At 33.1% G+C, this 27,641-nt stretch overlaps 1 protein-coding gene across 4 annotated transcripts; it reads left to right on the top strand.

The window, feature by feature from the left end:
• The first annotated feature begins 207 nt into the window (after positions 1–207).
• On the top strand, positions 208–27,641 carry LOC111064221 (fatty-acid amide hydrolase 2). 4 transcript variants are annotated; one of them, XM_022351914.2, is made up of 11 exons: positions 208–887; positions 17,300–17,487; positions 17,956–18,175; positions 19,199–19,416; positions 20,329–20,440; positions 21,472–21,629; positions 22,524–22,676; positions 23,583–23,690; positions 24,265–24,432; positions 25,761–25,943; positions 26,926–27,641. In XM_022351914.2, the coding sequence occupies exons 2-11, from the start codon at positions 17,401–17,403 to the stop codon at positions 27,016–27,018; spliced, it is 1,500 nt and encodes a 499-aa protein (XP_022207606.2). In that variant the 5' UTR covers positions 208–887; positions 17,300–17,400; the 3' UTR covers positions 27,019–27,641. The 4 variants fall into 4 exon arrangements, with proteins under 4 accessions (XP_022207606.2, XP_022207607.2, XP_039299525.1 ...); XM_022351915.2 differs by having other exon boundaries at positions 584–887; positions 22,524–22,667; XM_039443591.1 differs by lacking the exon at positions 208–887 and adding an exon at positions 13,308–13,347 and having other exon boundaries at positions 22,524–22,667.

Raw genomic sequence — 27,641 nt, 5'->3', positions numbered from 1 at the left:
TGTACGTGGAAGAAAGAATCCTGGTCTACAACTTGAGATTGAATCCAATTCTCTATCATCAAGGGCTTTCGAGGTGTATGGTTTTGTCAATGAAATCCTAATTTATCAATACCTATCCTATTAATTCTGTCAATTTCAAAATAAAAAAGGAATTCCTCACTAGAGTATAAAGGCACGCATTCAACAACTATTCCCTCAGTTTAACTCTGAACTTTTCTCCTTTGAGAGCCTTAAGGTGTGCTTTTTGCAACTAAATATCTTGCTATTTCAAGCACCTCTATTCAAAATCATACCTTCTCTATGGAAAGGGCATGCTATCGTAACATCGTCATTCTTATGCAGGACAAAACAGGCGCTCCAAATTTGTTGCCGGAAGCTATAAAGTTCTACACACGTTCCAACATGACCCTGAGGTGACAGCCCAAATACTTTTGATTAGAAGGTGAGATGAGACCGACAGCTGTCAAAAGTGAGTTGGTAGCACTCTCAGTAGCCTATTTGCACCTTACGATGCGTCAGCAAGTGGAGAAATAGTAATTAACTCGAGTGGAAACCAATTTCAGGAGTCGAAAACTGTTGAGTGAGAAAAGGTAGGTACTAGGAAATTATTAGTCTAGCACCGACACACCGCACCGCACCGCAACGAATCGCCGTGATGTCGCAAGACCCAAGACGTCTGGTGGTCTGCTGAGCTGAGCACGTGATCCTCTCAGTCTCTCTCTGAGCTCCGCGCCGCTGATACGTTGAGTGCTCCGCTCCTATCTCTCGGACTTGGAATAACTCTGCAGCCGAGAAGTATCGCTCTCACACGCTCTTTGCTGCTGCGACCTTTTCCTTGTTTTCCAGCGTGTGCAGCGAGATCTTATCATCAGGAAAACACAAACTATGTGAGTTTATTAGTTATTTCACTCTCCAATCTCAAATCGTTACGATATTTTCACTCTATAATACCATAGAGAAAATATACCGTTGATAATATTCTTTGAATTATTGATCTCTGATATAATAAACCTGTATATAGTGGAGATTAATGTTCCTTTAACAGTTCATAAGATGAACTTGAACGCTTTTCTTCTCATTTTTATTGGCTTTATATTTCCCACATTGATTATAAACTTAATTAACTAACTCTACTTATCAATACTCTGTGATTCACATAATAAAGGCTGAATTAAGTCTTTTGTGATATGAATCACAATCAGTTATCAATGTGAGAAATATAAATTGACAAAAATAAATAAACTATTTATGTTATATGGTTATATTGTAAGAATATAAAGAAACAATACTTAGTATAGGTGCATGGCTGAATTTGAGTAGGTAATCTATTTTCTGAAAAGTAGGTACGGTACTATAATGAATAAAAAGAAGGGATTGGCTTTTATTATCTAAATCGAGACTTTCAAATGAACTTATACACTGGGTACGTTATATTACATTTATTATTATTTATTTTTCACAAGCAGTGAGTTGAAAATAAATATTATTGATAAATCTAGCAATTCTGGAAATTCAATGACTGAAATTGAAGTAAATTTCCAAATTTTAAAAATTCAAAACCAAGGTCTATAGAAATCTTGTATTATTTATAGACCTAGTTAAAAACTTCTAATCCATGAAATAAGTTTCATCTATTTTTTAATGATTGAACCAACCAAATGTTTTAAATTGTAATGTCAATAAATGAATTAATCATTAATTTACAATATTTCTCTTTAATGTACCGTAATCATTACATAATTTTAATTTAGAACTGGGAAAGTATTTTTTATCTATTGAATGCGGTTATCTGACAATGAAGGCCTAGAAGAATTATATTTTTTTAATTGAACGAATTATATATTTTTCCAAACAGCTTGGAAAATCACTAACATTGATTTGCAAAAAAACTAGCAAAAAAAATAGGCTTACAATACTAGTGGTATGCACCTCTTATCGCCTCTTATAAGTATCTTGTACCTCTTATAAGTATATCTTATACTTATGGTACCTCTCTTATATCGCCGCGCAGTCTATTCAAGACAGGTACCGTACCTTCTGTGTAAAATAGGCCTACAAACTTAAATTTATTGATTCTCCAAGAATCAATGCTCAAAGCAAACGAACTCTCATTAATTATTTATTGTGAAAAACTCCACTGCATAATAAAATTGAAAATTGAAGACACTATTTTCATTCCATGATATTATTTCTGGCTCGATAGATCAATCAAATTAGAGTTCAAGAATGATATTCTATAATTGACATTTTTATTATTGAAGTTTTCCATTTCATTGCTTGATAGTTTTACATCATTTATAGTAGCCCATCAGGAAAACAATCTAAAAAAATATCATCCCAGTCTAACTTATTTATCATCCAATGGCCAATTTATTTTCAATCTGGTGTAATAAAATAGGATTTCTACTTTCATTCATACTTGAAGTTAATGTTTCGAAAATCTATTAAAAGTAAACCTACTTTACCTCAATTCACTTTCAATTTGTGTCGTTATAACAATCAAATGTATATTATGAAAAAGTCGTCAATATAATACAGTACAAACTTAACGGTTAAATACAAAATTTATGAATAATATCTGGATTCAATCTACTTTCTCAACTTTACAAATCTGCATTAAAAATAGCTGGTTTATCAAATTTAGCTGTGGCTTTCAGCAGTGTAGATCCAACTTGGCCGTAATTTATTCTCATAAGTACCGGTGTGTGTTGTCAACCTTGTATCATTTACATGGCCTGCATCAATCTCAACTGATGAAATCTCAAGAATCCTGTTTTAGAGGCTGAGAATTTGTAAGTTTAGACTTGAAATTAGATTCTGTAACAATGATTATAGAATTTATCTGGCACACTCTAATACATGACACATTATAAAAAATCAAATTCTCGATTCTTGGTTGATTATAAATAATGAAACATTTATCAATAACTCTTTACCTGTAGGCATTATCTACCGTACGCTACGCGGCAGCACCTATCTTGTGAACATAATGAATGTAGGCAATTACATATTGACCTTTCACTAGGATTTGGGCTATTAACATTTTTAACCATTACTGCATGCAACAGGTCTTCTACAATCACACAACCAGTACCGGTACATGATCGCTAATGGTATCCTAAACTACTCTTTAAGGAATTGAATAATTATTGGATGGAAGTTGTACATAAAATCTTCAATTACCGTACTGCAAGCGTGCTTTTTCAGTAGTAATATAGAAGTACTATATGAAAATTTATGGTTGTATTTCATTATCAGAGCTGCAATAACATTTTAGAGCGTCGAAGAGTTGCTGGTAGAAGAGATTTTCCTCTTCAAGAAACATTAACAAATTAATGAATACGGGTGCAATTAGCCACTTTTCCTCACCAAAAGACGGTATTTTCCTCAGTATTCTTGTAGCCTGTAATGAAAATTTTTCATGCGAAAACTCATATTTTCAACTAGGCAATAAATCTACAGTTAGGTGGGCTACTATAATATATTCTATAAGAATAAATTTTTCTCAAAGGTACTGTATATCCTATATTTTTTAGATTGCTTGGCAAAATTTACCTGTGAGTAATTTGAAACTTAGTTCAATAATTAGTGTGCCAAATTGGGTCAATTTTTCCGGTCTGATTTCGTTTGCCGAATCTAGTTTGAACTTCTTTCCATGTGAAGCCGTGTGTGATATGCGTTGCGCAACACATTTTTGGTCATTATCAATGAATATATAGGTACGGAATTCGTGTGCAACAGTGAACCTGAATAAAATATACTATGACACGCTAATGTAACTTAATGCATTCATCTCAATCACACTCAAAACGTTCAATACGGTACCCTACTGGTACTATATATCTGTTTACAATCTATATAGATGGGCAACAGTAATCAGTTAATTTTTCGATCAGATTAATTTCTTTCATGCAATACGTGAAAAAGCAAAATTTAACTTCAACTGGATGTTGTGACATTAGAATGTTCCGCCCTGAGGGATATCTCGTCAGTGAGTCCATTTATTCATCGTGGCCTGTACTCCACACAACATAATATATAGTCTCAACTTTATTATAGACTAGCAGGTAACCCGTGCTCCGCAAGGGTCTATTATAAAATTTAACGAACTGAAAACTTGGCGTAATAAAATCTTGAAGAATTAAAAATAGGCCTATAACCGTCCTCGGCTATTTAAGAATATATATGCAAAATTTCAAGTTAATCAGTCCAGTGTAGTTCAGACGTGATCATGCGTCTAAAATAATTTTCCTATTCCGTACGTGTATAAGCCAGTACTTTCCTTTATTATAGTATAGATCTTCTCTTTAAGAGATTGAGACACAAATAATGTTTAGAGTTTTATTTAAAAATAATTCGGATAGTGAGGTGTCTCAAATAATACCAATCACTATAATATTACACACTATTCCATTTCTAATCGATATAAATCATGCTTCTGAAAGAATAAACTAAAGAAAAATTCAAATAGATACGGTACTGTAATAATATGTTTCGATTATTAGAACGGTATAATACAGTTAAAAGTTAAAATACAAAGTGCCGGTTGCACAGAAGCCGGTTAAGTTTTAACCGTGATTATCTTCATGAGAGCCAATCAGAGAAGTTGTCTTTTCTAAAAAGGCCTTCTCTGATTGTTTCCCGTTAAATTGAACACGGTTAAGATGATTTAACCGGTTTTTGTGCAACCGGGCCAAAATATAATATTTATAAGCTTTTTCCAAATTCAGTTTATTTCCAAAAAACATAATACACGAATAAGAAATACAATATACAACTTATTTTGGAATCCCCCTACTAGACTATCCATCTGTGTGTAGGGGGGAGTTCCACTTTATCCATAATAAACTTAATCTGCTCATAGAAGTAAATAATAGAGAATACACTTATATTATGGATGTATTATTAATATTCCGATTATAAAATAGATAATATATTGTGCTGATGTATATTTAAGAATGAGTATGTAGGAATAAGTATACTTAATACCTTGATTGATTAAAAGAATAAATAAAGAAGAAAAAACAATATTTTTTTGAAGACCGCAGTGGCAGGGATTCCAGAAATTCTCAGAAGAGAGAATGAAAAAAAAGCATAAACCAGAAAGGCAAAACAGTCAAATCGGTTATATCAATGATAAAATAAATACCAATCAATTGTCTGGAAACCTTGAAGTCGTGTTGGTCACCAAGCATAACGAGATTGGAGTAGTTCTTCTGAAGCTTCCCAACCAATCTGGTACAGCCACCTGTCCACCCTCTTCCTAAACACTACCAAACTAAAAATATCTATATCTTTTTATTTGAGAAAATTATTGTGTACGCTACTAGGTTAGGTTATTTATTGATGCTACGGTACACTATTCGGATTACCTTTCTTCGATAATCTGCCCACCGTTCACCGGATGCTCATCTAACAACGTCTTCTTCGGTCAATTTTCAAGACCCAATTTCCAGCTAATTCATCACTGTGCTATTATTCTGATGTCATTATATGGAGATAATAGTGGAAAGGCTGTGGCTTTCATCTATTCTGTAATGACTATAATTTTGCAATCATGGCACACGATTCACGAATATATGCTAATTTTATCAGAGAGAATCTTATATAATGTCAATGGATTCCAACTATTATTCGCAACTGGGTCAGGTGAAGGAAGATCGCTTAGCGGAAATCTATGCACTAGGCTACTGTTCGAATGTTCAATTGGAATCATATTTGAATTTTCATAGAGCTAATAACAGGTAAAAAGTTTCTGGGTTTTCTAGTGTGAAGGGAATATAAACACAGAGAGAATAAAACATGGGAGATAAACAATTTATTATCTACTATTTACACTTGCGAACTTCAAGTGAATGGAATAGGTAATTGAGACTATAAATTCATATTTTATTGATTCATGGATCCTAATTCATCTTCTCGAAGTAACTACCGTACAACGAAGGAGCTATGTCCTACTTTTATTGCAGGAACTAGATTGATATAAGCAGGGTACAGTATATCAAAATATATTGATATTATCAATATTATAATAAACTATAGCACCTCTTCGTGCAATATGCCTACTAATATTTGTCTATTGAATCAAACCACTTGATAGAAATAGGCCTCGTGATATGAATAAACTTAGAACAGAAAGTGTGGACTTTTAGTAGTTCATTGGCCGAATACCTGCAAAATAAATAAGCAAATTAAAAATAATAATTTGGATGCGTGATATTCATATAGCTAGACTATTCCTATAGGACAAATTTGATGATAAATTTAATTTAGCATGTAATTAATAATAAAATCTTAGTTTTCATGCAGAAAAATAAAAAAACATGCTGTATCTTGAATAACCTTTGAGTTTCATTCAAGTAATTGAAAATATTTTGATACTAATAAGACTTCATTAATAAACCATGAACCTTTTAAAATAAACTGACATTTTCAAAACGTAATCTCATTGTAACTTATGAAGAAGTGAGAAGAGGAACCTCGCTAAGTCCCCAACTATACGAGCGTCTCGTTCAGTCGCGCTGATTTTTTTCTGCTCGTTAGCTCGATGCTTTGTCTCGTATGGGGTAAACTATACAAGCGAAATAGACGCTCCTTCATGAGAGGGAGCATGTTCGTTCAAAAGGAGCGCAAATAAATATTCAGCGCGAAAAACAAACGCTTGTACAGTCGGGCCTAATATTCCGTACCTACAGTATATGAAGTTATTACGCGATTATTCAGGTAATTTGGCTCAAAATGCTCTTTCAGGTTCAAATCTGTCAAGGTAAAGCTAAACAATGAAATTGAAGATTCCCATAGAATTAGACACCGTAACATAAACATGTCGTGAGATGTCAGGTATACTGTAATTTGATCTGTAATTAACCCTAATAAATAAGGTCAGTGTTTAAAATGAATTCCTCTCAAATTAGAGAGGACGCAGACTGCGTCCTTAGAATTCTTGGGGTGTGGGGTCTCAAAATGAAATCTAAGGGGGTCCCAAAATAATAAATAAGGTCAGTGTTTAAAATGAATTCCTCTCAAATTAACGGGGCTCTGCGTCCATGGGCTGGGGGGTCACTTCTGTCTTGATTTCCAAGATTGACTTTCAGGAATACAAAACTCATATAGTGGGATGAAACAGCAGTGACCTGTAAGTAATCATGCAAATAATGATATATAATATACTATGATAGTAAAAAAAGGAGCTGTGGGAGAGAAGGACGAGATATGGTAAATGAACTTACAATAACGCCTGTGTAATTTTTGCAAGTACAGTATTTTGAATCGTGAGTATATATCTGCTATTGGCTATATTATTATGTCGCGGTATAATGCAGTTCAACCAACTTAATAAAATGGGAAGTTGATTAAAAAGATATTAGGACAATGATTTGTATAGCAGAGACTTCGTCATTGTTTATTGTTTACTACTATCCTAGAGGCGTGTTTAAGTTTATTAACATCCTGACTATGAACTGCATGCAGACTAGCATTCATGAATAAAGGGATCAAGCAAAACTATGAGTAATTGTTTATCGAAAATTGAATACTAATCATAATATTTCAAGGTCTATTCTCAAGGTGGAATTTCAGCTCAAACCAACCATCAACTAGATAATTCTTGCGACCTTCTCATAGTAGGCATATTTATAAATGAAATGAGAACCATGATTGTCTAAAAAATGATTGAATAATTGCTGATTTATTAAAAATAAATAGGAGAACCTAAAATACTATTGATATTTTTGACAGTTATTTGTATATCTACAGTGTAAAATACAGCTTTTTCTCCCCGAGGGGAAAGTTTGATGCCCGAGAAATAGCAATTTTTCACTCGTGATGTACACAACATTTCTACTTCACCTACATTTTTATAAAAACTGCAAATAAAAGTAATTTATTAGGTCTGGTATATGAATTGATAAGTCAAAATCTATAAACAAATTGAGCATTGAGCATATACCGTAAGCTACATGTACAGCATCACTCACTAAATGGGACTAAATATTCGATTATTCACAATTGGTTCTTGGGTGCTGAAATCTACACCTGACCCGTAAGACTTTAGCCTTTGTTGCGCAATAAGTACAGCCGGGCCGGGTAAAGTCTTCAGTGATAGTATAGGGCTTAAATCGAATTATGCTGCAAAGGTATGCTTGTGGCAGGCAGATTTCTATTCTCCTGATTTCCGCGTCTGTTTTCCTCCTTCGAGTTGTTGAGCAATATGGCGGAGAGAGTAAGGCATTCGTGTCGAGCGTCTGGGAACGATGAATTGAACATGATCACTTTAAAACATCTCAGAATCGTAAGCCCATATAGAGCGTAAAAGAGGTCTAATCATCAGACATTTGACCAAGCTATTTTTTAATATTTGACCTGTTCAATATAATATTTGATCAGTCCTCATTACAGTTGCGTAGGTCTACATCATAGTGATACAGATCATCAACACTTTATAAGATGAATTTTTGGCAGAAATGCCGGTACGATACTGCAAAAAGATCATCATTGTATCCGCCGTTAGTTCAAATTTGTATTTTTTTTAACAAGGGATTTGTTTGTCACCAGACAGATATCTGCTCTTACCTAAGGGTGCGTAGTAGCAGTCGGCCTTATTGAATTTATATCTCTTGAGATCATGTAAAACCAAAGTAAAAGCATGTATTCATTTTGTAACATAATACGTCTTAATTTCCATAGGATCTTCTTGGAAGAGTTTCTTATTGAATGAATTGAGTTATTTACTGTATCAGGGCAATGTCTATCTCAAATTTTAAATACCCACTCCTAATGAGGAGGCCTATCACCTGGAGAATTTGAAAAATTTATGATTTTAATACTATATAATAATAAAATACAATATTGATTTATAATATAATAATGTAAACCGTCCGAGACTAGATTAGGTCCACTTACTTGTCTACAAGCTTCAGATTGCTGGGTGAGATATATCAGCTAAAACTAATCAAGTTATTAGTTTATTGATGTAAAATATCATTTCTAATTACATTATAATATTGATTGTTTGTTAACAAATACACAAATATACATTTATTACAAACAGAAATGTCGGTCCGCCAGTTGAAAAAATAGCCTTTCAAAACGAAACTATACTTTCTCTATGTTCATTAGTGATCTGTCATGTGCTAAACTATCCAGGTACCTATCCAATCAAATTCAATTTCTTTCTGCGCTGACAGGTTAGATGAAAAAAGTCAATTTTATATTTGGCGGGCCATTAAAATTCACCAATCAACTGACAAAAGGTGTTTTTTTGTGTCTTATGCCACACTGATTAGTGGTCAAACAATCAGGCCAAATACATCGTGGTAACCAAAAATGCAGCAGGACATCGTTTTTACAATATTGTTGTGTAATCAAGCGGTCTAAACGTTCAGCCGAATCAATCCTTCATTGTGAAAGCTGGAATGTTTCTAATGTCAACTAGAATCGAATCAAACGGAAGTTGAATAGAAAATCACTTGACTGTGTATTCAAACACTGATCTCTTGGTTTTTGTAGATCCACTCTTTATCACTGATCTTTGTTGCCAAACAAAATTTTCTCAATATTTTTAAAAATATAGGTTACTGATATATTATTTTTAAATTAGACCATCACAACCTTATTAGTCTGTTATCGCTGCGCCTGATTGTGGGTTTGAGTCCCGTTATCTCATCCCATTACTCGGCTCATGCACAAGTAAAAAGATTATAAATGGGCAACATCCGAAAAAAGTTGTGTATAGCTGTGTATGGGAATACAAGAACAACATTCAGGTGCCAAGAAGGCTATTATAATGGAGTTATAAAAACGTATACCGGTAGCAAAATGATGACTGTATACAGTAAAAATGTTGAATGTATGAATGGATGAATTGAATAAATCATATTGGAAAGTTTGAAAACGAGCAAAGAAAAAGGAGAATACGAAAAAACAAAATTTTTCATCTCCCATCAATCTATCCTTATCTCTTATTCTTTTTGTGAAGAAGATGAAGAAATGTTGACTGATAAATGAAAGTAAAATTGAATATAACATTTGAATATTTATACGGTATCAAAGAGATTTACCGTATCAAATAGGGTATCGCGGTTATACGGGTCCTACAGTACTACAAATTTGAATAATGCTTCCAATAAAGTTCAAAGAATCCTAAGTTTTCAAAACTATTCAATTTAACTAAGATACACGTGTAGAGTTGGAATTTCAGAGCTACATTTTTTAATATTAATTGAATTCATAGATTTGTTCATTCAAATGCCAAGGTCATGGAATTTATTTCTCAACATTTCTTTCAAATACCACTTGGAAAAGTGGGGGGGGGGGGCTTTCGCCCCTCCCTGGGCAACATTCGTATTTGGCTGAGGGTTAATGTGTGGGAATGTTATTTATCAACTCAAACAACTAATTTATCAACTCATTCGGCTACATGCAACAAGTTGTCAAAACGGTGCTAAAATTGCGTTTTAAAAATTCCTCTGGCAAGAATTTTCCATTTTCAGCCAAGTAGGACTCTCATAATAATCGTGCTTGAGCTCCCCCATCAAAGTTTGGGCGAAATGGCGCTATAGGCTTCTGTCAACAAATAATATAATTTTGTAATATTGTTAACTTAACAAATAAGCTTGGAACCTGACAGTGTGTTTCGGCTGAAAAATGTGTGACCATTGTGTAGAAGTGAGCTAGTGTGATGTAAACAAAACCAGTCGATGCTGCTATTTGTCCACTTTCACAAGGTGAAGAACAAGCTCCAAACTTCTCATTTTTTCTCTCGCCAAATAAGTGTGAACTTAGATATGCCACTGCCACTAGAACTACTCTTGCATAATAATTGTTTTCGGAGTCATTGCATAATGTTAGTATAGATATATTGAATTCAGAATCGCAACTCAGTCTGCGGGCACACCTTTCACAATGATTGACTGCTGTAGAAGTACATCTTACACCTACGACAACAATAATAGAATTGATAATTCAGTTTTGGCTGGAACTCAATAGGGGGTCCGTATCTTAATTGAGATATCTTCTCATGATGAGTAACATTTTCGACATATGAGAATGTTCAATTAATATTTCAAAGGAGGTGACTTGGCATTTTTCTATTTATTTTAGGAATATAAATACTAAAATACAAGTCCATGAAGCTATGGAGTCCCTAGTTCTCAGGCTAATGTCTTCTTTTGAAGTATTATTATATCAAGTAGGCTACATACACGTGATATGTAAACCATACCTCAATATTATTTGCATAAAAATAATTTACAATCATAGTTATGTTGAGAGTGATACTGTAGAATTTCTCCATAATGAAGCACAAATAAAAATGTCAACCACTTTTTAGCATTACCATAGAGAAAACTTTAACGATTTAAAACTAAAAACTTGAGATTGTTGTATTCTATGGCCTTACATATTCTATATTCACTGTGATAAGTAGATAAGTATGTATAATAATGAAAAGTGAGTGACAGCATTAAAAAAATCGGTATGGGTAGAAATTCACATTCTTTATCTTAATATCATGCTTAACCAATATTTGGAGGGATGAAGAGCTTTTAAAAAAATGAATATAGGCTATATTGTTAGGCAGGTGCCAGTGAAGCTTCACCGGAGTCAAAAGTTTCATAAATCGGGGTACTGTATATTACACTGTTTTTTGCAAATTTTCCTTTTTTGTGGAAAGTTTCTATTTAACAGTTGGTTATTGTCAGTTAGAAAGGTAAGTCATGACAAATGTGTCAATCAAAATAATGATTGTTCTATTCTATTCATTTGTCAATCTGCTCTTCTCTCAAGTATTTCTTGAAATTGCCAATTGATTACATATTATACACAAATTTAATAACAACTACTCAAAGCTTAAAACACATGCTGTGAAGCTACTCAGAATACTTATTGACAAAGAATCTGACATTTTATAAAATGTTATTACATAGAAATGAAAGAAAAAACTGGTGAGTGTTTTTAAAGTCATTATGTTACTTATAGTCACTCTTGACTAGTTTGTTAAGGAGGTGTGTCTTTTACTTTCACAACTAAGGTTTTGTCACGTCATATCCCAAACAGATCCCAATTTGCTTATACTACAATAATGTTATATACACCCATAGTGCGTTCCTAATTATAATCAAACACAGATCGTAAAGAGTTGATTGAATAGCGTCCTTTTTTGAAGCTGCTATACCGGCGCTGCTCATTTCCTATACTGCGGTACTTGTGTAATCTAGCCTATATAATGAATGTATATTTTTACTTGAGGTATCAATTCTCTGGAATCTGATCTCTTCCTTTTTACATCAAAATTATGATTATAAAAGCTGTAGTGAATAAACTATGTTCTCTGAGTAAGGCTTTAAATAAATTAATTTGGAGCTCATTTATGTAAAATGGGAAACCGCTGTCTACAAACTAGAAGTGTGTAGGACAACTTATTTATGTACAGTATTTATGATGTATTCAAATTAATACTCCCAGTCAGTCTACTAGTGTTTGGGCAGCTTTCCCCTATATTTCAGGAATTGCGAATTCATATACGCTATTACACAGACCCTGGCCGTTCATTTAATTGATGCAATGAGAAAAAAATCTAAGGTAATAATGGATTTCGCTGGAAACAAACTTTAACTTAATCTCCAGAAGAGAAAAAAGTCTGAAAATTTCTTATATAGCATTTTGAAGTGGAGACCCAACACTAGTTTTGATGATATTAGGTACGATAATTATAATGCATTAATAGATTATATATAGCCTATATTTATAGAAGTTGGAGAAATGTATAGGTTTAAATCAAGTTAGTACCGTACCGTACCGTTTATATCCTTGATACCAAAACGGAGTATCGTAACTAAATTAATAAAAGGTATGCTATTTTTTTTAGAAATATAATGAACGTATGGTGATACATCTATTAGAAATAGCTCTCCATTATGTGAGTTAAAACTAGTTATGTAAATGGATCCATTTCTTTGAACCGTGAAGACGATTCTTCTACAATACCGCACACATTTATCTATTCATTAATCATTAGGTTCCTCTGAAGGCTGAGCGTGTTTCAAGGACTCACATCCACACTCCACACATCTACAATCTTATTTTTCACTCGTGATTTCAATAAAAACTTGGGTAAAACGTGGAAGAAGTTTTGGTAATATTGCGTGTAAGGCACGGTGTAGCGGTGTAGCTTACCTACTGATGAAGCAGATACCAGGTCGATTGCCTTTCGTTCCAAGAAGTTTTTTCAAGTTAGTTAATAACCAGTTGGCTGATGGCAATCGAAAGAGTAGATCTCATTACGTAATGAAGGCGAATCTGTGTGTTAGTTGGTCAGGTTCAGGATGGCAGTTTGTACCGTGCGGGAAGGTAGGTCAACACGTTAGTAATACAAACTGAATCCACTCTCTGAGTCAACAACTCTTTTCTCCAACCTGAAGGACACTTTTTTCATAAATTATTCATTGAAACTATCACGATCACTCTTGTTAATGTTTTCAACATTTTTTTCTGCAACACTCGACCATAATATTGAAAAATCACTATCAATAATCACAATAAAACGAATTACTATGATTAATATTAATTCAGTTTAGTTCTTGTTCAATAAGTTAACTATAAAAATGTGATGGGTAGGCTACCACAAATTACTACGAATACATTTATACTCCTTTGTATTATACCTATATCAAATTAAACATTTTTTCCTCTTCATATTCGATTGTGTTGTGAGAGAGGTAAAACTATTTTTTCCTGTCATCTTAATTAAAAAGTTATTTTTTAAACATATTTAAACCACTTTTCTGAAACTGTTTCTCAGGTTATACATATTTAAAATAATTTCAATGCTTTCCAGAATTTTAATGAATAGGTATTCTTATTTGAATTTGTCTTCCACATCACAGGGTCACTAGAATCAAAGATGATAAATGATACTCTAAGTTAGTTATTGGTTTCAGCTAGATTTTTTTTGTTTAGATCACTTGAGTTACCGTATAAAATTTGGGCCTGTAAATAAATGGTTTTTATAGTGAATGTTATTTGTTCTGCAGAAGCATTCTAACATTATAACTCAATAAGAATTGATTATTCCACTCAATTGATTGTGAGTGTATTCACTGTCTCCGTAATTCAGATCCATAGTCTACCGCTATCCTACTATATATTAGATGGAATGAATGAGAGGACGATTAAATTTTCATTAAATAATGAAACATGTTCAGAAATAGTAAGCATTCATTTTAACATTGAGAAGCTGGAAATTATGAAATGAAATTCCTTTGTAATGCAAATTATATAAAATTGATATCGTACTGAAATTTCAAATAAATTGAAAGAGCAGTTGCCCAACAACTGCATTAATCAATTCTATCAATCAATATCAAAATACAACCACTGAAGTCTACATAAAAGTCACATTGCTAAAGATAAAATAATAAGAAAGAATTGAGAGTTAATTTTCGAAAAAATCCATACTACCTAAAATATGAAAAATAATAGATTTAAAAGTAAGTTCTATATACTAATACTTTTTATACAGATCTTGAGAGTTAAGATTATACCTATTTTTAATAAAAGTGTACTGTATAAAAGTGAGCTATATCACAGAGAAGAAGTAAGAGGTAAGTAATCTTCTACTTTGTGGCTATATCGAAATCGATCAATATATCCTTGCTAATAATTCACTTCATCAGCTATTTATGAAAATATGTGATAGGAATGTTGAACCAGGATTTCTTCTACGGTTCGATCGCTCAGTCTCTTCAAAAGCACACGGGGAGATGAGTGCAATAAATTGATGGAGAACAAATATTTAACAACTGATATTTCCGCTATACACGGTACATGATAAATCAAGTTATATCGTACTGGCCTACTTGGATCATCTTTATGATTGTACATGAGAGTCGTAGATAGAGACAGAATATATGTTCACTTGAAGATGGAATTGTTGGAAACACTAAATTACAATAAAAATGAAAATATATTTAATTATCAGCATGAAGTAACATGGTGAATCAATGTAACTTATCGATGTCGATCTGGGCTGGTTTGGCTAAGGTCTACAATGTAACTTTAAACATTATTTTTCTGTTATAGATAGAATATTGTAATAATTATTTTTCAACCAGAATCAATCATTCAAAACTTGTTGCAATGCAAATAACATGCTGCTACTGTTGCCAACTAATCGAAATTTCAATCTCATTCACTTCTAGATAGATTTTCATTATATTTTTGGTTTTCAAATATTTGCAGTATATTTTCATCGATCAGAATAGGAGTGGCCGTAGTCGAGTGGATCAGATGCTGGCTTTATGACTCAGAGGCCCGGGTTCAAATCCCAGCCCGGGCAAGATATTTATCTCGGGCCACTCCCGTGTTTCGGATGGACACGTTAATTCGTCGGTCCCGGCTGCCTAAAAAGCAGTCGTTAGGTCATGTCAGAGGCCCTGAAATTGATCAGTTGCGACCTGAAAACTCTGACACCAGACCTGAGCCAGCCAGGTCACTCGACATTATTATTATTATCAAGCAGAAAATCCACATATTGACTAGTCAAGTTTGATGAAGTGAGATTACAATGGTAGTAGACTACATGAATATATTTTTTTCTCAATAAGATAATTATAAGAGCCTGATAAGCATAAACTATAGGCTAAAAGAGCAATAAAACATCGCGATTATCTTTCTCAATTTCCTTAAAAAATGAATAGTTTATTCGATTTTCATCTGTTTTATGTAAGAAGATATGTCCTGCCATATATAAGGATTTCTATATGTATAAAAAATCTCATATCCATATATGATCAAATCGACAATCACGAATCACGCGTTTCTTTTGTCCACAAAAACCAAGTAGCATGCTAGAAGGATCTTTCTGGTTGATTTTCAAAGCGTGCTGAGCCAAGCACGTTTGAAAATAGTTTTTAAAAGCGATTCATATGTTAATATTCCAACTGCATCATCAATAATACTCTAGACATCCGAAATAAATAGAGAAATGATGATTGGAAGAATTCCAAGGCATTAAACTTGATGGGATGGCCCGTGATCGTGGCCTTCAAGCCCTTTGCGGAGACCACGCTGGCAGCAGTCGGTGCTGGGTTGCCGAGGGGCGGCGGCAGTGGGTTACGGTTGCGCAAGCCAAAGACTGAGCCGGTTCCTAGAGAGCACTGATCTATGATGCAATATATGCTGCCGGCATGTCTCTCCTACTTACTTTTTGGATCAATCACAATACACTATTGGTGCTTACTGATCAAGGTCATTTGTCTGGGTCAGACACGTGCTTTTAATACTTAATTTGATAGGATAATAAATAATGAATAGTTCCTAGAAAATATTGATTATGCTATTACATATTGATAAAATAACAATTTTATGCATTTTATAAGTAGAAATCACTGACTGCGAGTAGCCGAAGTAGTCACCAATCTACATCAATAGCTAAACCGTATCATTTGATACCGGTACCTACCAGTAACTCACTTAATATGGTACGGTACCGGTAAGTTACATAACTAGGTAATATTATTAATGGGAAGTCATCACTCATGTTTGACATACGAGACATACATATGAGAGTGAGAAAAGTGTTTGATGAATGACAATACACAGAATTGATATACTAAATTGATGTAACTGATTATAGAAATGATAAGTGGTGTTTGGGTAGGGACAGATCACCCACTGTACTGGATCAGAGTGATCTGCAGATTATAGATATCCAGGTTATTTCAAGTACGGTACAAGACTATTCCGAGATCATGAGTAATGGATGTAAGCAAACATGACGAGAGCAAAATATTCAAATACAATGTTAATATATTTATTTATTTATTCACAGTGACATACACATATAACCATATATAATGAATGATTTGAAATGAGAAAAAACAGGCAAATAGCCATTTCTATTTCATTATTGAATTTTGATTGGAAATTATTCCAAAAAGGACATATATTATTGATAATATGTGATTAGAAAACTAGTTTCAAAATGTGGACTATTATTCTCAAATTTTATTGTTTTGCTCTGTTACTATAAATATTTTTACCCAACTCTTAGAAGATGAGGCCAGTTTCTTATTAAAAAGCTAAATTTTCATAATTTAGGAAAATTGAAATACTGAAAAATATTTATTATACTGTATTGAATATTTAAGACTCGTGGAAAAATCTTCATTGCAGAAAGAGCCATTAATATCTTCACGTGTGTTCCATCATAGAGTCTATTACAAGACTGATATTAATAATACAAATATTAATTATTGAAAAATAAATTATTGTTGTATCAATAAATCCTTCTCTTTTGCAGATATAAATGGAGCTGTTCCTGAGGTTACTGGGAGTTATCAACAACTTCCTCAGATTAGTACTGGAGCCTGTTTTTATCTAGTATCGAAAAAAGATGTAGTGATGTCAGGAACAAAATACCAGAAAATATCAAATGCTCTGAATCTTGAAAGCGCAACGAAGCTTACAAAGAAAGTTCGAACTGGAGAGGTGAGTCGTCAATTCTAATGACAAACTTGCGAATACATTCACTTGTTATCATCAACTCTAAAATTAATTAGTATGGAATTTGGCTGTTTCAGTGTAAAGTCCTTAAAATGTACCTATATTTTTAATATGTGGAATAGATTTTACATTTTTGACAGTGGAATGAATTTCACAATATTCAAGTAAAGTTTTGGTATATCACTAAAAAATAATATTGTGATTAGAACAGTTTTTCATTTTTCAAATCACTTAATATTGTGATTGTCAATGAAATAAATAAATCGAAAATTTACTATGAGAAAAACTTCACTTAAGAAAGAGATCAATCTCTTAGCAATAATGTTTCATCTACATTCAAATTCAATTACTGAATGGGATTGACTCAGTTCATTCTTGTGATATTCATCAACGAATTCTATCCGTTTAGATTCACTACAGCAATCGAACTGTTAATATGAATATGTATTGCAGGTGAGAAGTGAGGATTTAGTGGGTGCGTTCGGGTTTCGAGCAAGAAGGGTGCAAGTTCTACTGAATGCTGTCGTTGAAGAGCGCTACGATAAGGCAGCACAAGATGGCTACTTGGCCGACCAATTAGTCAATACAGGAGAAAAAACTGAAACCGAATTGGCCAAGGAAAAGCCATTACTTGGCATTCCAATTTCCATCTCAGAGGCATGCAAAGTTGAAGGTAGGAAGTTAACGTACATTTTTCAAACAATAATTATTATGAAGTGGGCCTACTATGGGAGCATATTTCATACAGAACAACGCAATATATTCAAATAGTTTTCTTAACGGTAAGTCTGCAGGATGTAGATCTAAACAAAATCTCAACTTGAAAATAAAAGATAAGATTATGAAGAAATTAGCCACTATGCAAAGTAGGGGTTTTCCATAAGGATAAATGAATGAATTAACGAATAGATATGAGCAAGCTAACCCCACCATGTGTTGGACTGTATTCTTGAGTTTAAAGCCCATAGACATGTACAACAGTCACAGACACTGTCGAGCGTCTCCGGCATATAGCTACAATGTCAACAATGATTGAATATCCACTAAACTGCCTCTAGTGTTCCCAAAGAGTGAGATTAGAGATTGAGATCATAGAGAGAAACATGATTCAGCCAGAGAAAACTTCTATACTTATTTATTCTACTCATGGTATACGCCATCTGGAATTTAGATAGTGGAATTCTGTTCTCCCATCTTAGTGAGTCACCATAGAAAGGAGGTGTTTCTCTTCCCCACAACGCAAAATAAGCTACATCAATTTTCTGTGCTACAAGAGAGAATAATTTCAGAATAATGACCGATAAATCATGAATATCTGATAGGGGACTGAAAATTCAATTTCCGGTTGCAAGCTGCTTGATGATAAACTGAATTTATGGAGCATTTATTCATGGCTGTAGGGACTTCTAATTACCAGCTGACCAGAGGTCTTCAGCCATGAAATGCTGAGCACATTCCTATTTCATAGTTCTACACTTCTAAGGCTCTGTTCATGAGGCTAAGCGCAAGGACTATTTCTAAGGCTAAGGTCAATACTATCAAATCTAATGGATCATTAAATCAATAGGTTTGATTGTCCAGAATATATTCAATAAGTTTATAGTGTCCTAGAAACCAGGCCATAGTGTAATGTAGGCTACATGGAAGAAACCCAACTTATTTCGAATTGGATTTAATAGTGATGTTCAATTTTCAGGTATGAGCTACAGCATTGGAAGTGTGATTCGACAAGGGAGAAAAGCAGACCGAGATGGAAGGGCGGTTGCCCTGTTGAAGAAAGCGGGAGCCATCCCTCTGGTGGTGTCCAATCAGCCGGAGTTCGGCCTGGGAGCTGAGACCTACAACCACGTGACGGGTCGCACTGCCAATCCCTACTGCAGGCAGCGGTCAGTGGGTGGCGCTTCTGGAGGCGAGGTAACAAATTAACCTATCTCTAAACTTATTTTCGATTGTTTATTTCATTGTTGTAATGAAAGCAAAATGGATCATATTTGTATGAATATTTAAAAAATGAAACACTCCTTTTCTGAGGTTGATGCCCACCACATAAGAACTGGGCTTGTGTCCCATGAAATGGGGATGATTATAAAGAGAGATGAGTGGACCTACAGGTTTAGATGTGATCTGAGCCGGGAAGCGATTTTTCAACTTATAAGTGATATTTAGTAGTCTGCTCTTCAAGTGGTCTCCCGTTCAATGAGATTGGCAGGAAATGGTTTCATAACTCAACAGCGCGACCACGGAGCCAATCGCTTCTCATTGGATATGACCAAATCTGTACTTACTACCAAAATAATAAAGGATGCTCTAGACCTGATACCTTATCCAAACTACAATTTGAATCTGATATCTCTGTAGACGGGAACAGTAGATCTAGCCAGTGAAAGTGGTCAGTAAAATAAAATGCACACTATGTGATGGATCCTTCAACTCTACAACAGTTACTGCCCCTGTGCAGTGTTACTGACTCAACAGTACAGTGGCCGCCATTACTGACTGCAACTATTGACTCAATCTGCAGGGCTCTTTTAGTATGAATACTTCTGCAGTATGCAGTATAGAAGTGTTTTCACCTGAAACACTTTGATTCTCTTGTATCAAATTAAATTTTGGAAAGAAACAAAGAACCGAAGTTGAAGAAGGAAATGCTTCAATTAAAATTCATTTAAAGATCTCTCAGTTTCAATTTGAAAGCAAGACAACTATTCTAAATGGAGACCATCAAAATGTAAACAAATATTACGAAGGTTATCAGCTTCAAATAGGATACTGCATTCGATTATCATTTTTATTTTATACCATTATATTCAGTATTCCTTTTTATAGGCTACACTTATCAGCTCAGGGGCATCTGTTATTGGTCTTGGAACAGACTTTGGAGGATCTATTCAAATTCCAGCCATGTTCGCGGGTGTCTTCGGTCATAAGCCTACTCCAGGTGAGTGATTAACTAATTATAATTATCTTATGTAGGTACTTTTACTAGTATTCTTTCACTTAGATTAAGCACGGAATTCTGCTATTAAAAGGGCGAATAGAAATTTTCTGAGAAAATTTATGATAAAACTGTAGTGAGAGAGTGCAGAGAATCAGATTTGATTTTATATACTCAAACAAGTATTTAATTATCACAGTAACATGTACCCTTATACTTATACGAACTGCATGACTTTTTTCTTCTTATTTTTCTATGTCTATCTTTCTATCTTGTTTTTGTAGTAATCTACATTAATTTTTACTGTACTCATCTATTATAATTTCAGTTTTACATTAATACTTATAGTTTATTTAAGTACAGTGCTATTTTGTTTTGTACCACTATGGGTTTTGTAGGACTCAGTGGAAATTGTCATATTGTACAAATAAATAAATACCCTTTTAATAATATTTGGAGAGATAGACATGATAGATTGTAGACTTACTCCACCTCAGACTTCTCTAAAAAAAAATCAAGAGATCTTTTTAATACTCATCAGCAATTAAAAGTCTGCAGAACCATGGCTTGCTTTCTGTCATCGAACTGTGAATTTCATATAATTATATTCAATATTTAAGATTATAATACAAGTAGCCTACAATACAAAATTGATTACTATGAAGCAATTCCATATTGAGTTAGAAGGAATGTACCCTCAAATTGTTAAAGCATAACAAAATCTGTGAAAATAATAACTTGAAGGAATAATAATTTTCATGTTCATCAAAGCTACAGATGAAACTGTTGAATTCTGTAACTTCACCTAATGGTAGCACCATCTCATTCATCTAACAAACTTTCATAGCGATTAATAAGCCTGTTTCATAATACAATTGAAGGAAGAATAATTTCCATTTCCATCAAAGATAGCTAGAAACTGTCGAGTTCTGTAACTTCACCTGCTGGTAGCACCATCTCTGTCATCTAACATACTTTCATAGCGGTTAATAAGGCTGTTTCATAATAAAATGTATATTCACACGTTATTTCAGGACTGATCTCATCTGAAGGACATTACGCTGAGTCAACAGATGAGCCTTACGGCAATAGAGTTGGAGTGGGACCGTTGGTCAGGTATGCTGAAGACCTTCCTCTGCTCATTTCAGTACTAGCCGACGAGAAAGCACCTTTGCTCAAGCTCAAAGAACCAGTAAGTTCTCAAATTTCAAGCTAAAATAAAATACAGAATTTTTAAATTTGAAACAATTTCGTGTAATTTTTTTCAAGATTAATACTCAATGTAATTAAAAACAATTATTTTTTAACATACCGTATACTATCAGTTGATTATTTTACATAAATAAGAAGGGTAAAGTGTGAGAACGAAGTGAGTAGACAATTATTTCAGCCTACATCTTTCCTGAAAACAGAATGAAGTATTTTTTTAAATTCAATAGGCTCTTAGTAACTGACCACATTGTGTTGTAGTTGTCGCACATTAATTTAGATATCATTAGATTGATATCATGAGTTATCATTAAGACATCAAGATATTATTAAGGCACAATTCACATCTCAGATCACCTGCATTTTGTATGATTGTAACGTGTCTCTTAATAAAACTATTTCTAAAAGAAATAAATTTCTACTCCGGGAAACGTTGATGGAATATTACATTCATGTTTGTTACAACATTTGCAGGGTACCTTGACGATTGTATTAAAACATGTGCAACAGTAGATACACTAAGATTGAATCCGATAATTGACAAAACAGAGAGATCATTACGATTGTTTGGAGTTATTGGCAAAAAAGTATAAATTATGTAAATTGTCTAAATTCTGAATAGAATTTAATATAATTTACTGTTTACTGTGGCAAATTTTGCAGAAAAGTCTGTTTATTTCTAACTGTTATTAAATGCAACGATAACCAATCAGAGAAGCCTTGCTTTTTGTGGAATTCAATCATGATCAAAATCTAACAGGTACAACCGGACCTGTGAGTCTCTATATCATTTCTGTAATTACGAATTTGAGAATTGAAAGGTAGTAGCATACATATGAGAAATATTTTCACCGTGAATGGGGTGGTTTCTCCTCAGGTCGATATGGGACGCTTGAGAGTGCTTTACATCGATGAGCCAACTAAATCATTTGGAATGCCAAAAATTTCAAAAGAAATCCAGCAATTGATAAAGAAGGCAGCAAACCATCTGTCCACTTCCTGTGGTTGTCAAACGCAGATGGTAAATAATGTAATGTATTGCTTTTTCTATTCTTCTATTAGGATTAAGATCAGTTAAAGTAAATTAAGAAGTTAAGTCATAATCTTAGATTTTTGAATTGAATGTTACGAGTACGGTACTTCATTGCATGCATCGAAATTGGGCAGGAGAGTTTTGGCAGGAGAGAAATTGGGCAAGTTTGTTTTGTTTCTAAAGAGATTTTCTCTTTGTCCGTTATAAGAAGCATAATATGAGTTAACGTTATGCCTCCTTATTATGTAATTTGATATAGTATAAAACTAATTGAAAAATATTCAGCTTCACAATCAGGAAACCATCATTAACTAATAAATCATGTTTTTTGGGTTACTGTATTGAGTAAAATCATATCTAAATTACAACTAAACACTGTTATATTATAGAGTGAACACTCTATAAAAACTCAACTCACTGCTCCATTACAGAGTGATATATCGAGTTGATTCCTTCAGAATTTCTAAGTGCTTTCATAGAAGCCTTATTTTTAAAAGAGAAATACTGGAATGAAAAAAATGCTTTAAGAATAGCTTTCAAATTTGAAGCATAATATCGTTCATCTTTTTTATATTTTCTACTTGTGTATCAATTAAGCTACGTTTACACCAAAGTTATTAAGAAAATGTTAATAACTTAATTCTTATAGATACTATTAGATTGAACATAACTTATCATACACATGATGAACATTATGTGTTTGTCAAGTTCCGTTCAATCTAATAGAATCTATAAGGATTAAGTTATTAACATTTTGTTAATAACTTTGGTGTAGACGCAGCTTAAACTGTGAAAAAGTGTTGAAGTTCTATGCTTTGATAATAATTTGAAATATTCTTTTTAAAATTATTCATGCACTTCAAACGATAAGATATTACTCAACAGACTCTCTTCCTTTTCCAGATGAGATTTAAACAAATGGAACATGCGCCAGAAATAAGCAGTGCGATACTGTTCAGTATTAAGAGCCTTCCTGATGTTTTCAGTGAGGTTGATACAGACAATCCAAAGGTATGTGTACACCCATTAAAGCTAGATTGATTCCATTCAATTTTAGTGAGGAGTATTACATGTTACAGTTGAGGAATATTTCCTCACTAACATTAGACTCTATTTTTTCTCGATATAAATTATATTAGTGGAAGCGTGAAATAAAATCGCTCAAGATTTATAAAAATAAGAATTGATTTTTCGATTTATAAAATTAATATTTTAATAGTATTAATTTTGTATTGGCATACGGTATTGTAATATGTTCAGAACTATTTACAATTCAGGAGAGCTTTATATATGATTGAATTTGAGTAATCCTTACACACCTATGTTCAAAGAAGTTTTTAATAGCTTTTCAAGATAAATTAAAAATTAGATTGAGGATGTATGTAATTTTGTGGTAAAGGATCCTAATACATGTGATCAAGTTTAATTTGAAGTAATTAAATAATAATTATAATTCATGACACTCATTTGAAATATAAATCAAAACTTGAATGAAACTTATAATGTACCGTACTGTTTCTATATTTTCTCAATTGCAGAGATGCAAATAACGCAACAGTAATAATTAACTTGTTCACTTTTGCAGATGAAGCCAAATGTATTGCTGGAGCTGGTGAAATCATTGTTTGGACTATCCAGGCATACGACTGGAGCATTACATTTCTCGCTGCTCAAACACTTCAATTGCATGTTGTCCCCCTCGAAAACCGAGCAATATATCAAAGAAGGAGAACAACTGAAGACTGATCTAGTAGTAAGTATATTACGAACCATCAACCCATTAGGAGATTGTACAAATGAGAATGAAAATTTCTGGTCACTGTTACAAGGAATTATGACAATTTCCTATTCATTTATACATTGGAACAAAAATCAATTATGAGAATGAGTGGAGTAGCTTTATAAGTCAATAACTCGCATTACAATACTGGAATATTTGAAAACGTCGTAATTCATCGATAGTAATGTTATTTAGATTAAAAAAATCTGCGGCTCTAAACAGCAGTATTTTTAGCAATAAAGAAATATTATCTCGGGGTCTAAAATCCCGTATAAACCAGTAAAACCAATCACTCAATATTCAGTGATAACTACTACTGTTAAAAGCCAAACAAGTCATGGTCCATGTCTGATAAACAAAGGTACCGGTACCCACGTGACTATTACAATTATTTTTTACTGTGTGAGACAGCTTGTCTCATGTTGTATGAAATCTTAGATAAATAGGAAGTACAGTGATATTGTTATTATTGATGAATTTATGTAACTAAGGCTTCAAACTCAGTGAACTATTCTATCTAATTCCACAGTTTGTTTTTTATTTAAGACTCCAAAGAGATATTTTTCAATTGATCTCGAATAGTCTCCAGCTATTGATTTATTGCATCATCCTCATCTTTAAATTAATTACCGAGCTGCTATCAAGCCCTTTTTTAATGTAAAATTGCTTAGCACAAAACTTGTTCTATAGGTTTTGTTTGAGCAAGCTGATTACTGAACATTAAAATCATAACATACGATACAATAAAATATTATCTAATATCAACTAAAATTGACTCAATGAACTATTGTGTAATCAATTCTTTGTCTCCAGCTATTGATTTATTTCGTCTCTCATTTTTAAATTAATTACCTAGCTACTATCAAGTATTCTATTTTTTTAAATGTACAATCGCTTAGCACAAAACTTGTTCCATAGTATTTGAGCAAGCGGGTGGGTTAGTGAGCATCATCACACTGAACTAAAATTGACTCAATAAACTATTGATACAGTAAAATCAACACAATAAACAGTACCGTACTTTTGTAGTTATGTTTGGTTGGTTGTTTACTATATTATAGGTTTTAACTTGATGTTAATAATAATTAATTATTTATTTTACATTCCATGATACACAAATCAAATACATGATTAGAAAAGGACCAACAGGCCAAAACTGTTCCCTTCCGAATTTTGATAGAAGTTATTTTATAATAGGTATTATTTAAATAAAGCTTATAAGAAATATACATTTTGAAAAATGATAGGCTAGCCTACTTTGATTTCGAAAGTGGACTAAATGAAATATTTTCTATCGAAAGGAATGCCTAAGTGAGGACGGTGTGATTTTGTTTCCCACTTTCCCGACGGCGGCTTACTACCACAGAGAGTCAGCGGTGCGAACACTCGACTTCAGCTATTCTGCTCTCATTTCAGCCATGGGTCTGCCAGCCACACATGTACCCATGGGACTGAATAGCAAAGGACTACCAATCGGCATTCAGGTAACATCAAAATAAGAAATTAAATATAATGCTTTTGTGAGAGCCATCAAGGCTAAATAATTGAAATAATGATCCAACGGAATTGTTTTTGTCAATAAAGCTACTTGTAGTTTTGTTCTAGTAATGCAAGAAATGTTTACTGTCGGTCCCGGCTGATATATAACAGTTGTAAATCTTCTTTGAATTGTTCAATGCTTTCCTGGAGATTGAAAAAAGGCTCATGATGGATCACAATATAAATAGATGATTTCATGAGCAATAAAATGTAGCCAAGCAACATCAGAAAAAGTCTAGCATTGTGAGAATTTAACAAGAATAGTTACAGTAAAATCCTCTAAAATATTGGGAAATCATAATTGGTTCGATTTGATTATGGATGGCTTCTGTTTCTGACGGATAAATTATATACTACTCAGGCGAGGTGTGACTTCCGTCGGCGACTCACCACCGATGAAAGCCGTACGATTATTATCAACTCAAATTAAGTTTTTAACATGTTTTACTCAAATTAATTATCAGCATCAAATTAAGTTCAGTACTGTTCACCACCTAATCACCTAGTCCAAGCTTCGGAATTTGGATGTGGAAATGAACCGGTTAAACATGACTTCAATTAGATGAATAAAACATACCATCATTATAACGCATGTGAATTGTCTTTTCAGCTGTGAAGATTACTGTTCTTATAATGTAGAATATGATAATTGCTTTTTGATGAGTGCAACATTGGTATCTCGTACAGTAATACTCTCAGAATCAATCAAGTCGAATAAATAGCCTGATATTATAAAAAATCAATTGGAAATAAAATCAACTGAATTAAGAATGATTTTTAAAAACTTGTATATAATGGGTGAAGGTTTTGCCTTTCTTTGAGAAGAACGGACCAGAGTTTTAGGCGGTTTTCGAACCGGTTGGTGATTTTGAATCGTTCTATCGTTTTTGTTTCCTATATTATAGTGGATGATTTCTTTGATTTCAGGTTGTTGCTGCGCCCTACAAGGACAGACTATGTTTTGCGGTGGCAAAAGAGCTAGAAAGAGCATTCGGAGGGTGGGTGCCTCCTTCAAACTAACAAAATATCACATACCGTACTTTATTATAAACGTTTCCAAGAAAAACATTAATATTATTACATTAATTTTTATCAAGTAGTTTGATAAACCTATTAAATATTCGATTGAGGTAATTTGATAGAATATACGACATAAAGTTAACTATCTATTGAAATATGTATTTGCTTAGTTTTTTGTACGAAAGTTGACTCAAACTTCAGCTCTTGAAAAATTTGTAATGGGTGGTCATGTGTTAATGTTTGATTCTGAATCAGTAATAATATAAGCTGCTTAAATAAAAAGTTTCGAATATATTGCTGTTGTAAAAATTAAAATGTTGTACTAGATAGGGGAATAGTGAATAACTGAAAGAATATATTTGAATTTATTCCATGATTATTTTCATCCTTTAGAATAGATTATTATAAATACCATATAGGAAAACAAGATTACTGAATTAAACAAAATATAAAGTCCATCTAAAAAAAATAATTAAAAAATAAAATCATTTACAAAATGAAAAAAATAAAATGATAAAATCATTTTCTGCGTACACTAAAACTACAGAATGTACATATCATTGTGATATAAGATAAGCTTTGAAATATCAAATGAATAATCATTAAATATTTTTTATATGAAA

Source organism: Nilaparvata lugens, chromosome 1, assembly GCF_014356525.2.
Source record: "Nilaparvata lugens isolate BPH chromosome 1, ASM1435652v1, whole genome shotgun sequence".
NCBI lineage: Eukaryota > Metazoa > Arthropoda > Insecta > Hemiptera > Delphacidae > Nilaparvata > Nilaparvata lugens.
The sequence above is the reverse complement of the archived record's forward strand: the minus strand, read 5'-3'. Positions and strand labels throughout refer to the sequence as shown.